This window comes from Pipistrellus kuhlii, unplaced genomic scaffold, assembly GCF_014108245.1.
Source record: "Pipistrellus kuhlii isolate mPipKuh1 unplaced genomic scaffold, mPipKuh1.p scaffold_m20_p_1, whole genome shotgun sequence".
Classification (NCBI taxonomy): Eukaryota; Metazoa; Chordata; class Mammalia; order Chiroptera; family Vespertilionidae; genus Pipistrellus; species Pipistrellus kuhlii.
The window spans coordinates 19,225,200-19,239,168 of record NW_023425404.1 but is presented as its reverse complement, the minus strand read 5'-3'; the positions used below and the strand labels follow the sequence as shown (position 1 = coordinate 19,239,168).

General features: G+C 59.4%; 1 protein-coding gene across 9 annotated transcripts in view; it reads left to right on the top strand.

Annotated features, from left to right (window-relative positions):
- The window catches only part of PLEKHG3 (pleckstrin homology and RhoGEF domain containing G3), a 41,794-nt gene that overhangs the window by 17,474 nt on the left and 10,351 nt on the right, over positions 1 to 13,969 (top strand). For 8 of the 9 annotated variants that reach the window (XM_045579798.1, XM_036434286.2, XM_036434274.2 and 5 more), the window contains exons 2-11: positions 7,904 to 8,290; positions 9,809 to 9,906; positions 11,686 to 11,755; positions 12,047 to 12,093; positions 12,206 to 12,356; positions 12,446 to 12,577; positions 12,796 to 12,978; positions 13,148 to 13,240; positions 13,447 to 13,533; positions 13,783 to 13,816. In XM_045579798.1, the coding sequence (XP_045435754.1) occupies positions 7,943 to 8,290; positions 9,809 to 9,906; positions 11,686 to 11,755; positions 12,047 to 12,093; positions 12,206 to 12,356; positions 12,446 to 12,577; positions 12,796 to 12,978; positions 13,148 to 13,240; positions 13,447 to 13,533; positions 13,783 to 13,816 (1,243 nt within the window). In that variant the 5' untranslated portion in view covers positions 7,904 to 7,942. Of the gene's footprint in view, positions 1 to 3,161; positions 3,285 to 7,903; positions 8,291 to 9,808; positions 9,907 to 11,685; positions 11,756 to 12,046; positions 12,094 to 12,205; positions 12,357 to 12,445; positions 12,578 to 12,795; positions 12,979 to 13,147; positions 13,241 to 13,446; positions 13,534 to 13,782; positions 13,817 to 13,969 lie in introns of those variants that run through there. The other variant, XM_036434266.2, reaches the window with a different exon arrangement.

The window sequence follows — 13,969 nt, the reverse complement described above, 5'->3', positions numbered from 1 at the left end:
CAGTGAGGCCCCTCTGTTCCCCCGGGTTCCCGCTGAGATCCTCCAGATGCCTTTGACCGGATGCCGTTGTAAATGCTGCCGCTCTTGAAGGTGTGGCTCCTGTTTCCTCATCACCCCCACCCCAGCCTAGAGACCTCGAATCTGGCAGCCCCTCCCGTGGGGAAAGGGGCAGCAAGATGGCTCATTGGCAGGGCTGGGCCCCTGTATTTTGCTGATCAGGATCTGTGGTCCTAGGAGCCGTTTTGACCTAGAGATGAGAGGGGTGATTGGGTCTGTGTGATTTTTAGCACCGGATTGGACTGCTCCATCTTCTGGGGACATTATGTCATTTCCCTGCTTGATGACAAGTAGTGCTGGCAGCCACGTTGACCTGCCCTGGCTGTGAGCAACATCAGTTTCTAATCCACAGTAATTGCTCTCACTTGCCATGAGCACATGTCTACGGGAAACCTCCTGCTGGCCTGTTGGTAGAGGGACCTTCTTGCAGTTCCTTCTCCAGACTCCAAAGCAGTCCTGCGGCCACTGCCCCCCTCCGCCCAGTTTCTGTGGCTGGTCCCTTGGCGTGTGGCACGGCCGGGCAGCTGTCCTGTTCCGGTCCTTCTCCGGGCAAGCAGGCTGGGGCTGGTGGGGTGAGTGGGCAGTCACCACTCCCGGTGCCTCCTGGCTGATGGGAAACTCGCTGGCAGTGACTAATGTGGAAACCCATTAGTCAAGGAGGAACTCAGATCTTAACTTTGACCACTGTTTATTGTTCACCTGACTGAGGGAGTGGTGAGAGGTGCCTCAGGCACGCTCCCGCAGTCCCCGCAGTCCTTCAGGCGGGCGTTTATTGAGCACCTCCTGTATGCATTGCCTGCTGGGGCAGTATCAGTTTCTAATCAACGGTAATTGCTCTCAATTGCTCTCAATTGCTTTCAATAGAAGGGAGAGTGAGGGAGAGAAGGCCCAGCCCACTGTGTTTTTTACTATGTAGTCCAGAAGAAAAGTTTCCATCTGTTGTTACAGAAATCCGGAGAAGAACCAAGCAATACTTAGAGAGATGGAGTTATATTTATTGCACACGCGGGTCCAGAGGAAAATGCCTCTCAAGTTCTGGGCCCCAACATGGAGGAACTTTGCCTATTTATATGTTTTTACCTCCTTTGTCTCACAAACACGGGGTGTTTCCGGCCCCCTTTGCAAGTTCTTAAAGAGCCGCTAGGTGCTGGGGCCTTGAGACTGCAACCAAAGGCCTGGCTTGGCGCCAGCACTGATAACTTCGTCCAGGGGAAAGTTGAATGGCCTCTCTGAAGTGGGAGTAGTCTCATTTTCCTTATTATTTAAGCAAGCAAACATTCATTTACAGAAGCCAGACAGCAGGGCTAACCATTCAAACAGCAGCTTTTTATATACGATGGATGCTTCAGTGTGAAACCAGAAGGACCGGTGTTTTCAGCGACACTCGGGGCCGTTGGAATTGGAAGAAGGGTCCTATGGTTGCTGTAAGGGCTGCACAAACTCAGTGGCTTAAAACATTTACTAGGGTTGCATTTCTGGGGCCCGGGTCAGCCTGTGTTCCTGCAGGAGGCGCCAGGGGAGGATGCTTCCTTGTTCTTTCCAGCTTTCTGAGGATGCCTGGGTCCTTCGACTTGCAGTCCCTTTCCTCCCTGTGCGAAGCCAGCAGCGCCACCTCTTCCCAGCTGTCTCTGTGTCCCCCGGCTTCTGCTGTCACCTCGGTGTGAGTCCCGCTGTCTCCCTCCCCTAGGGACCCTTCGGATCACACGGGGCCCACCCAGATCACCCAGGAGACCCTCCCACCCCCAGGTCCTTAACCCGAGCACATCTGCAGAGTCTCTTTTGCCATGTAAGGCAGCACCCAGGTTCCTTAAATCGGGAATAGGATGTGATGTTCTTGGGGGGAGGCGTTCTTCAGTCTACAACCGGGTGTGCATGGGGGGTGGGGGGCGGCGGGTTGGAAATGGTTGAGGAAGCCTTTCTGAGGAGGTGGTTTGACCAGAGATCTGTGTAGAGAAGGAGGGTCTGGGACACAGTCCAGGTCTGAGGAAGAACAGGAGCCGTGAGCGGACGTTGGGGTTGGGGGCTGGTGGGAGCGGTGAGGTGTGGGCCAGCGAGCTTCCCCTAGGAACTAGGCGTTTTCCTCTCCTCCCAAGGCCAGGCCGAGGGAGTTCTCTGGACTTCCTCCCCGGATCCACGGAGAGGGCTCCGCTGGGAGTCCTTTCCCTCCCACAGCTGCAGGCCTGCTGGAGAGGCCCCCCACCCTTGGCAGCCCGCGGCTGTGCTGGGCGGTGGGAAACGGAACTCACAGGGAAAAGGAATCTGAATTCACAGGCCGGGGCTTGGGTGGCCCAGAAACCCCGGTCACACAGCCTTGGGCACATTCGCTCCCCCGGGAGCCTTCCCTTGTCTGTTCTTCGGGTGCAGAGGGCCGGCCCGAGTCTCCTGGGAAGGAGGGAGGGGCCGGGGTGAGGAAACGGCGGGGAAAGGGGCCGGAGCCAGCCCCGCGCTCGGGGTTCTGGGGAAAGCCTGGGGTGTCTGAAAGGCGCTCCTGCTGGGTGGCCTCACTCCGCTCCGCCCAGGGGAGAAGTGCCTGCGTGAGGGGCAGTGGGAACACGCAGGCAAGAGCCGGGCTTCTCGGGGAGGGGGGGGGGCAGAGTTGGGGAGCAGCGTGGCGCATGGCTGTCTGTGCCAAGCTGTGGGCGGGAGCACAGCGAGTGACGCCCAGCGGAGGTCTCCCTGGAGGCTCACGTTGCTTCTGCCCTGGAAGCGTGCGACTTTTCTCTCCTGGTGCCTTCTGGCACCTTCTCCGAGGGGATCCTGACAGTGGGGTGGGGTGGGGTGGTCCTGGGAAGTCAGGGGCCATCCGGCTGCCTGAGCTGGGAGGAGTTGGGAAGGTGGTGGAGAGACACAAGGCAGTCGGCAGCCCGGGCGCCCTCCTTCCCTTTGCCTGCGTTGGCCCGTGGACTTCGGACGGTTGCCTTTTGGGGGAACCCCCTCGTGCCTCTCCTGCCCGCCTCCCGAGCAGGCGTGGCGTGACCCGCTTCCACTTCTTGGGTGTGGGGCGAGAGGATGACATCAGCCTCCTCCCCAGGGGGAGCATGGGGACCGGCCTCCCTGGCCAGAGTGCACGCTGGGTGCCTGCAGAGCGCCAGCCTGCTCCCTGCTCAGAGGGCTCGCCAGCAGTCAGCGCCCCTCTTCCCTCTCCTGCCTTCTCAGCCCGCCAACGGGGAGAGGGCCAGCAGGGGGTGCTGCCGAGTCCTGGGGATTGAGCAGAGGTTCTCCAGAAGGTGGGTACCCCCAGGAGGCCATTTTTTCTGAAGTTGGTTGGGGGGAGCTGTGTCCTGTTGCCTCAGTGACCAAAGCCCTATGGACAGAACATGGGGAGGGAGGGGGGCTATTGTGGATTTTGGGGGTGCCATTTTCTTATCGAAGGGGGTATGGGGCATGGCGCCGAGGCGAGTGGGGAGAAGGATGAGGACTTGACTTCCAGCTGTGGGAACCCTGGGGGCCTGCCTCTTGCCTACCTCCTGGCTGGGCATGTTCCGGGAAGGTCCTCTGGAGGCAGCTGACCTTACAGGTGTAGCTTATAGTTAGATTTAGAGAAAGTTTAAAATAAAAAAAAAACCAAGCAAACAAACTGAAAAAAAAAGAAAAACAACAACAACAGATCTCCCTTCCTCTCTTGCCCCCAGGCTCTGGAAGGTGTACGTCTGAGCAGCTCCTTGGGCCCTTCCCATCCGAGTGGCTCCGTTGGCTGAGCTTTGTCTTGTGCACCACAAGGTTGCGGGTTTGATTCCTGGTCAGGGCACCAAAAAGAAAGGTCCTTGGTGACCTTGTCCAAGAGGCTCCCAGGCACGGGGTCTGAGATGTGCCGTTTTCTAGAAGAATGACTTGCTGGTTGGTGGTTGACTGGATTGAATCGTGTTGAGAGATGGGAGAGGTCACGGCTGGGGAACAGGTGGAGAAATTGGAGACCTGGTGTTGTGGGAGGCAGTGGCCGTGGCCATCGGCTGCCTGTCGCCTCCTCTGGGCTCCCACTTCTCCAGCACAGTGTCTTCAAGATGAGCTGGAAGGACCCGAGTTCTCACCGTGGCTTTGGGGTGAATCTTACCATATGAGGTGATGCTCAGAAGAGGTTGGCTCTGCCAGGGGCGTGCGGGCAGCTGCTCTCCGTGAGCCCGGAGCACACACGGCCCTGGTTGGGAACAGGCATTGAGGACCAGGTTGCACTCACATGAATGTCTTTTATGTGGTGTCCACTCACAGTCCGCACCACACTGGGCCTTGTGGGCTCTCGTTGCCCCCTTCATCCTCCATCTCTCTCGTTCTCTACATCCTTCCCCCGTCGTCCTATGCAGGAGGGGGCGCCGTGTGGTCCTGGGTCTCCTCATCACTGCTCAGCTTTCCTCATCATCCAGGGAATGTACAGTCTGACCTCACGGCCACATGCGTCCCCCCTTCTCCATGATCTGCCATCCTTCGCCCTGGAATCTGTAGTTGACTCGGTTGTTTTTGTTTTTGTTTTTTTAATAATTTTATTAATTTTTTACAGAGAGGAAGGGAGAGAGCTAGAGAGCTAGAAGCGTCAATGAGAGAGAAATATCGACCAGCTGCCTCTTGCACACCCCCTACCGGGGATGTGCCCGCAACCAAGGTCCATGCCCTTGACCGGAATCGAACCTGGGACCTTTCAGTCTGCAGACCGACGCTCTACCCCTGAGCCGAACCGGTTTTGGCGACTCTGTTGTTCTAACGGGAACAGCAGGTCTAGGAATAGCCATAAGGAATCTTCACACGCTGCCTCTCACCTACACGGGGCCTTTGTGGGGTAAAGGAGTGGCAGGTTAAACACCCCTTTATGGCTTCTGCTTGAGGCAAAGCCATGCGCCCAGGGCTGCGACTCATCCTTTGCCTGTGGTCCCGGCTGGTACGAAATTCATGAGGGAGGCAGGAGAGCATAAACACTGGAGCGGCGTTCACATCCAGGCTCTACCACATGCTGCTTCTGTGGCCTCCGTTTCTGCATCTGTGAAATGGGGAGAATAGCTGTATCTACCTCTAGAGTTTTTACTACACATAATTGGCTTGTCATGTCTATAGCGCTTAGAACGGTTTAGCTGTTCAGCCTGGTTTTAGTCCTGGGAGGATTTGGGCAGGGGCACTGCTTTGAAAGTGTGAGCATGGCTTGCAAGCAGATGGCTATGTTTCTTCAGAGAAAGTTCGCTTCAAGTAGGAAAGGCACTTTAGTTTCTGAGCTCCAAGTGTGCATGGGGGCCCGAAAGGGTGTCCTCGGAAGGCACACTTTAGATTTAGAGATAAATCTGGGGGGGGGGGGGAATGGAATGAATGTGTGTGTGTGTGTGTGTGTGTGTGTGTGTGTGTGTGGCGGGGGAAGGGGGGTGGTTAGCAAGGGGGTGGGGTGGAGGGGGCTGTGACCTGGCCAGCTGTGAAATCCTTTTGGGACTTGGGCCTTTTCCGTTTAGCATCCCCCTAAGGGCTGACTGACCCCAGGTCGGATCTGGGAAAGGTCTTAGGCCACAAGTCCCTGCCCCATGGTTCCAGCTGGAACTGACGGGGGAGGGGAGCGTGTGCTGGCGTCCTGCGGTGGCTTTGAGGACTGCAGAGTCCCGCAGGGCTGGGGTTAGGGCTGGGTCTGAGCTTGGGTCTTCCTTGTGCTGAGATGACCTGGCAGTGCCCTTCGGCTGGTCCTGGGGAAGGGCCTGGCTGGCTCATTCTAAAGGCTCTTTGAAGCGGGAGGAAGAGACAGCAGCCCTGCATTCCCAAGGGCTTCCCAGTTCCACCTGGTGATCCTGTTAATTAACCGCCTTTTGTTGCGCCTGAAGGGAGGGAGGGAGGATGCAGGCTCACCCCCATGCTGCCACTTGTCCTCATCTGCAGAATGGGAGGCTCACTGGAGCAAAGCACCCCAGCTGAGACGCACAGCGACAGAGCCCTGTGTCTGGGGGGGCCCTTGCTCCTTGCTGGGCTGGCGTGGATGGATGCTCCCGACTAAGCTCAGTAGAAGCACCATTTGTTCACCATCACTTGCCAGATCGCCCTTAAGGCCCCCGCCCTTTGGTCACCACTCACAGCCCCTGCAGGGAGTGCCTGAGTAGGTGTAGCTCTGGGTGCTGAAGGCTGATGGCAGAAGGTGCCCCCCGGTTTGCCTTCTGGGGCGGGTTCCAGGGGCAGGCGGTGGTGGCTCGTGCTCTGAACCTGAGCGTTGGATCGAAGTGACGCTAGTTGGGGCCAGTCAGTATGTCATGGGAGGGAATAATGTCCAAGCCTAGAGAACATACACAAAAGCCAGAGCCTGGGGTGTTGGCACAGGTTGGGGCAGAGGCACAGAAAACCAGGCGGCAAAGTCATCGTTATCGGAGGGATGGCAACTCCTAGGTCCTTCTCCTCACAGCTGTAGCCTGTGATCTGGTAGCTTCTGAGACCTAGAACTAGGGGCGGACGGAAGGCTGTGGGTCCGTGGGGGCGGGAGGCTGTGAGTCCATGTAGGGATGCTCTGGAACCTTTTCCTGCGGAAGCAGCCATCAGGTGCACTTCCTGGAAGGGGTGTGGGTGGGCGCGGGTCCTGGGGGTGGAGGTGGAGTGCTTGTCCTCTCCAGGGCCACAGCCCCTCCCCTGACTTGCTGCTTCTGGCAGGCCTTCCTGTGAGTCCACCACCACCTGCTGGGAATAAAGTCCACCCCAGGCTGTTTGCCTCATGGGGAGCAGCTTCCTGCCTGCGGTGCTGAGCTGGGCTGGGCTGGGCTGGGGAGTGTAGGTGTAGGGAGACTCACCCTGCGGAATTTCCTGTCCCTGAGAGCCAGGGTGAGTCAGGGGCTTGTACCTGCTTCTGGGCATGGGTCAGGGGTCATGTGGGCTCAGCCTTGGTGCCCTCTCCTCTGCTTTCTGTCAGTCTCCGGAAGTTCCCAGGTTCATGGTGCAGTCCCTGGTGCCCCAGAGACGTTGGAACCTCAGGAGACCGGTCCCCTCTGGCGTGCATGTCCTCGTAGATTTTAAGAGCCAGGTCTTTGCCTGCCTTTGTCCGGGGACCCCAGCGCAGGCCCGGACAGGTGGGCACGCGGGAAGTGCTTTCTGACAGCCTCCGTAGCATCACTGTTTTGACTGTGCCAGGGGCTCAGCCCGGAGGACACACACGTGGGCAGATGGTGAGGAGCTGAGGCCCCAGGGGGCGAGGTGCTTGGGATTTCCTCAGAAGGTGGCATCCCTGCCATGGCTCTGGCCGAGGTGTCCTCTCTGCTGTCCTCTCTGCTGTTGTCCGGGTGTCGTCCACCTGTCTTCTACCCTGGAAGGGTGGAGGTGGAGCTGCTGGAGCCGGGAGGGAATGTTATTGGGCATCCTTATATAGATGCTCATAGGGTCTGCGGAAGGGACTTCCTGGGGATTCCAAGTTGCTGGGTTTTTTTTTTTTTTTAATGTTTATTTCAGAGTGGAAGGGAGAGAGAGAGAGAGAGAGAGAGAGAGAGAGCGCGCGCGAGCGCGCGAGCGTGAGCGCGCTAGAAATATCAATGATGAGAGGAAATCATTGATCAGCTGCCTCCTGCACACCCGCTACTGGGGATCAAGCCCGCAACCCGGGACCCTTCAGTCCGCAGGCCGACGCTCTATCTGGCTAGGGCTAGTTGCTGTTTTTAAAATTGCGGTAAAACTGTTCTTAAAATAAGGTAATATTTGCATTTTAACCATTGTTAAGTGGCATTAAGTCCATTCATAGTGTCGTGCGCCCATCACCACCACCAGTCCACCCACAGGACTTTCTATTATCTAGCAAAGCGGAAACTCTGTATCCATTAAACAACAACCGCCCCGCCCGCCCCCTCCCCTCCGGCAGCCACCCTGCCACCTTCCAGCCCTGTGAGAACTCAGTCTGACGCTCTGTCTGCCCTGCCAGAACCTCCCCGGAGCGCCCTCGCCAGGCCGCGATGCCAGGATGCCCGTCTCTACCTCCCTGCACCCGGACGGCAGCCAGGAGCGGCCCCTGAGCCTCGCCTCCACCGCGTCCTCGTCCGGCTCCTCCCGGGACAGCCGCGGCGCCATGGAGGAGCCCCGCGGCCCCGAGGCCCCGGCCAGGAACGGGGCGGGCTCCCCGCGGGGCCGGCACCCCCCCAACAGCAACAACAACTCCAGCGGGCGGCCCGCCAAGAAGGGGCCCCTGTCCCCGTTCAGCGGCCGGGCCGCCGCGGCGCCCGCGCACAAGCTCAGCTACCTGGGCCGCGTGGTGCGGGAGATCGTGGAGACGGAGCGCATGTACGTGCAGGACCTGCGCAGCATCGTGGAGGTAAGGGCGGGGCGCGCCGCCTCCGCGGGCTGGCCCTGCAGCCCGGCTCCGGCCCATAGGCCTGCTGCCCGCCCCGCCCCGCCCCCCCCCCCCCCCCCCCCAGGACAGTTCTTCCGGGCACATCTGTCCCGCCCCGGGGAAGCCGCTGACGGCTCACACTGCCCTGTGACTCTGGGTCAGACCAGTGGCTTCGCCAGCAGAAGTTTGTTTTTTTTTTTTTTTTTTTTTAAATATATTTTATTGGCCGAAACCGGTTTGGCTCAGTGGATAGAGCATCGGCTTGGGGACTGAAGGGTCCTGGGTTTGATTCCGGTCAAGGGCATGTATCTTGGTTGCGGGCATATCCCCAATAGGGGGTGTGCAAGAGGCAGCTGATTGATGACTCTCTCTCATCGATGTTTCTAACTCTCAATCTCTCTCCCTTCCTCGCTGTATAAATCAATACAAAAAAATATTTACAAAAAAATAAATATATTTTATTGATATTTTTTTTTTTACAGAGAGGGATAGAGAGTCAGAAACATTGATGCGAGAGAATCATCGATCAGCTGCCTCTTGCGCACCCCCGCACTGGGGATGTGCCCGCAACCAAGATATACTATGCCCTTGACCGGAATCGAACCTGGGACCTTTCAGTCCTTAGGCTGACGCTCTACTCCTGAGCCAAACCGGTTTCGGCCGCCAGCAGAATTTACTGAGGGTCCCAGGGAGCAGGAGCCCTTGACCAGGGAGGGAAGGGACTCCCGTGATCCGTGGAGACGGACACTGGACCCCGCCCGTCTGTCTCCTCCTGGATCCCTGCTCCGTGGTTCCCTAGTGGCGGGGTCTCAGGCAGTGGGGTCGCCCCGGGGGTCCCTCGTTTGGGAAATGGAGATGGATGCAGCTGTGCAGGCGGAGTGTCCACGCTGTGCCGGGCACACAGGAGGAGGTGGCTGCCGCTGTGGGAGCCGCTTGCGCAGGGAGTTTGTGGGTTTCCAGATGACCATGGACCCAGCGGCTTAGGATGCAGCCTTTGCTTCTGGCTTGGCGCAGGAGGCCAGAAGTTAGAAACCAAGACGTTGGTAGGGTAGCTCCTTCCGGCGGTGGCTCCGAGGGCGATGCGTTCCAGGCCTCCTTCCTGCTCCTGCTGGTTGCCGGCCTTCCTCCTGTGCCGTGGCCTGTAGCTGCATCGCCGCCATCTGGGCCTCCGCCTTCACGTTGCCTTCTTCTCCGCCTCTGTGGTCCTCTCTTAGGAGGACGCTAGTCATTGGACTTAGGACCCACCCTAAATTCAGGGGGATACCCTCTTGAGATCCTTAACCAGTTGCATCTGCAAAAACCCAGTTTCCAGATAGGTTCACGTGCTGAAGGTCCATGTGGACGTTCGCTTTTGGGTGGAGCTGCCCCCCCTGGTGTAGCAGGTGATGTCTGTGAAACCGCGCGGTGGCTGTGCAATGGGGCAGGGACGTGAGGTGTGGCTGGGGGACGGGATTGTGTGGTGGTGGGGAGGCCTGGGCTCTGATGCCTCTCTCCCTGCAGGACTACCTCCTGAAGATCATCGACACCCCCGGGCTGCTGCAGCCAGAACAAGTCAGCGCCCTCTTCGGGAACATAGAAAGCATCTATGCACTGAACAGGTATGAGTGGGTCCAACGGTCGCCTGGTCCTGCCTGGGAGGCCCCTCTCGGGGCCCAGAGAGGAATCCTGGATGTCCCGGGTGTTGGCAGTGGCGTGGGGCCCCTGATCTCTGAGGATGGGGGAGGATGGTCCATCCCTGTTCAGAAGTGTAGCGAGCTCCCTGCAGGAGAGAGGGCCTGAGGGACCACGTGCCCCGGGGCCTGGTGCTTGTTGGGTTCAGCCTGGGTCACACCCCCTCAAGGGACTACTAGACCTTTCCCTGATACGCTCCCTCTAGTTCTCTGTGCCCCCCCCCCTTTTTTTCCCTCCCACTTGCACATCTCTTAGTTTCTTCTCCATCTTCTTATCCTATGAGAAGTCAGGGCTCCCTCGAGGTGATCTGACCCTTTGCAGGGGTGGGGAGTGTCGGGCCTGTGGTCCGTATAAGGCCCGAGAGATCATTTGGTCTGGCCCTGCCGAGGTGTTAGGGGTGAGTTAATCAAATGTTTGACCAGGGATAGCAGGCTAATTTCATTTATTTATTTTATATATTTTTATTGATTTTAGAGAGGAAGGGAGAGGGAGAGAGAATCATCAATGACAGAGAGAATCATTGATCAGCTGCCTCCTGCACACCCCCTCCTGGGAATGGAGCCCGCAACCAGGGCATGGGCCCTTGACCAGAATCAAACCTGGAACCCTTCAGTCCCAAGGCTCATGCTCTATCCACTGAGTCACATCAGCTAGGGCATAGCAGGCTAATTTTATTTTATTTTTTTTTAAGTATTATTTTATTGATATTTACAGAGAGGAAGGGAGAGGGATAGAGAGTTAAGAAACATCGATGAGAGAGAAACATTGATTAGCTGCCTCCTGCACACCCCCTACTGGGGATGTGCCCGCAACCAATGTGCATGCCCTTGACTGAAATCGAACCTGGGACCTTCCAGCCTGCAGACCGACGCTCTATCCACTGAGCCTAACCGGTTTTGGCTTTAGCAGGCTAATTTTAAAGTTGATAAATTTGTAATGACTCACAGATGGTGTTGGCAGAAAAAAGGTTTTCCCCACCCCTGCTTTAGGGGAATGCACAGGTCAGGCAGGACGGGGTGGGAGGCTGCACAAGGCCTGGTGAGGGCTGCTTCAGGGCAAAGGGCTCCTTGAGGATGTGCCGCCTGGGCCCACAGATGCCCCAGGGGAAGGGCACTGGTCAGGAGGAGCAGAGCTGGAGGGGACAGTGTTGGCAGTTCAGGAGGCGCCTTGCCCCAGGCCCTGTAAGATGGGCATGGAGACTTCCTGCTGTGCCCGCTGGAGAAGTCTGAGAGGGAGACCTGGGCGGGATTGTGGGGGATTGGGAAGAGGGGTGAGCCCAGCGGGAAGAGACAGGGGAAGCACCCTCTAGGGTTTCCTATAGAACAAGGGGTGCTAGGACTCCCCCATCTCTTTCCTTTTGAACGGGGGGCCTCGGTTCTTTTATGAGTCCCCCTCCCTTCTTTCTCTTTTAATCTCTGCTTTTGTGTATTTGACTCCTCCTGCCTGCAGAGGAGCCGTGTCCTCTCCCGAGGTGGGTACTGCTGCCCTTCTCCCTCGTGCTGAGCATGTGGTGTCCCTTGCTCCCCGTCTTTGCAGTGTTGCTGGATGCTTTCTTGGTTGCTGCCCCAGGCAGGGCTCACTTTGACTCGGGCATGGCTCCGGGCTGCCTAGGGGTCCGGGCAGGAGGCTGGGGAGGGGCATGGCGTGCTGGTGGATGTGGAGGCTGCGAGTGGTCCGGGGTCTGAAGACCGCTCTCCCCCACCCAGCCAGTTACTCAGAGACCTGGACAGCTGCAACAGCGACCCTGTGGCCGTGGCCAGCTGCTTTGTGGAGAGGGTAAGAAGGGCGGGGTGCTCGCCTCTTGTCCTCCTCTGCTGGGGGCTCCGTGGGACAGGGACCCCCACCTTCTTGGTGCCCCTCTCCAGGGCAGGGCCACGTGTCCTGTCTGGAACGGGGAGGGTGTTCTTGAGTGGGGCCAAGGGTCGCTGGTGGACGGCACGTCCCAGGCAGATGGGTACGAAGATGGGTCTTGCCCAGTTGCTCTGGGGCCAGGGGCAGGTCTGGGTTTACAATCCAAAGGGAGTTTCCCTAAAGTCACTCTTTTTTTTTTTTTTTGTTCCTCCGTAGAGTCAAGAGTTTGATATCTACACCCAGTATTGCAACAACTACCCCAAGTGAGTCATTGGGGGGTGGAGAGGGGTGGCTGACCCACGTGGAGAGTCTGGGGCACCCCACCTCCCATCACCCAGGCCCGTCCCAGGCGGTGACCGCCCCTCCCCCCTCCAGCTCCGTGGCCGCCCTGACGGACTGCATGCGGGACAAGCAGCAGGCCAAGTTCTTCCGGGACCGGCAGGCGCTGCTGCAGCACTCGCTGCCCCTGGGCTCCTACCTGCTGAAGCCGGTGCAGCGCATCCTCAAGTACCACCTGCTGCTCCAGGTAAGCCGGGGGGGCCCCCACGCGCAGGGCGGCGGGGGGAGGGGGGCCCTCGAGCCCGCGGGCCGCCTAAGCCCCCGGGTCCCGCGCAGGAGATCGCCAAACACTTCGACGAAGAGGAGGACGGCTTCGAGGTGGTGGAGGACGCCATCGACACCATGACCTGCGTGGCCTGGTACATCAACGACATGAAGAGGAGGCACGAGCACGCGGTCCGGCTGCAGGTGCTCCGGGCTGGTGGCTGCAGGAGCACGCAAGGGCGGTCGGGTAGGGGTGGGGGGTGTGTGGGGTGAGCTGAGGGGTGATGTCCGTGTGGGGCAGGCTCCTCTTGGGGACCCAGGAGCTGGTGGGGTTTGCAGGAGCTTCTTGGGGTCCCGTGGGGTCCCCAGGGAAGGTCATGATGAGAAGCCTGACCCTGGGGCTGGGGGCTTCTGGGCTGCAGGAGATCCAGTCGCTGCTCATCAACTGGAAGGGGCCCGACCTGACCATCTACGGGGAGCTGGTCCTGGAGGGCACCTTCCGCCTGCACCGCGTGCGGAGCGAGAAGACCTTCTTCCTCTTCGACAAGGCGCTGCTCATCACCAAGAAGCGGGGCGACCACTTCGTGTACAAGGGCCACATCCCGGTAACCGGCTGCCCCCGCCCCCTCCGCCCCCTCCGCCCCCTCCGCCCCCTCCGCCCCTTTCCTCCTCGCTGTCCTCACCCTCTGCGTCAGCCCCGAGTCGGTATGGGCGCAGCTCCGTCCTTCTGCGATTGCCCTTCCTCATCCTTGACTGCCCTCCCCTCCTCCCCAGTGCTCCTCCCTGATGCTGATTGAAAGCACCAGAGACTCCCTGTGCTTCACCGTCACCCACTACAAGCACAGCAAGCAGCAGTACAGCATCCAGGTAAGAGGGGGGCCGGGGGCAGGGGGAAGGGGGAGCTGTGGGCGGGCCTGTCTCCTCCGCTCGCTTAGCTGTGGGGGTCACTGTGGGCATCTCTCAGCCCGAGCAGAGGCCCTCTTCCCCCTCCGCGCTGCTCGGCTGGAGCACGCCCGCGCCGTGTGCCTTCGGGCTGGTGGTGACCCCTGGCCCCCTCTCTCGCCTCCTCCCAGGCCAAAACCGTGCAGGAGAAGCGGAACTGGACGCACCACATCAAGAGGCTCATCCTGGAGAACCACCACACCACCATCCCCCAGAAGGTGCGTTCCTGGGCCCCCGAGGGCGTGTGGGGAGCGGGTGTCCTGCAGAGCCGGCGGCGGTGGGGTTCATACGGGCCCGCCCTCCGGACACTGGCTCCACTGAACCGCGGGGGCCAGCTCAGCGGATGCCGGGGCCTCACAGAGCACTGGGGTGGGGTGCGGGGGTCTTTGCTCACCAAGTGTGGGCGGCGTCAGGATGCAGGGCCCGTGGCGGGGTCACACATAACCAGGCGGGTTTCTCCTCTCCAGGCCAAGGAAGCGATCTTGGAAATGGACTCCTATTGTGAGTGACCCTTCCTGCTGCCCCGCCCCTAACGGCACACCGTCCCCGTCAGGCTGTGTCCCGGGGAGGCTTGGCCCGGCCCTGAGATGCCAGGGGGCGGGGAGGGCCGGCGGTGGCTCCTGTGGTCAGGCCCCGGGGGCTCCCGGGAGCCGA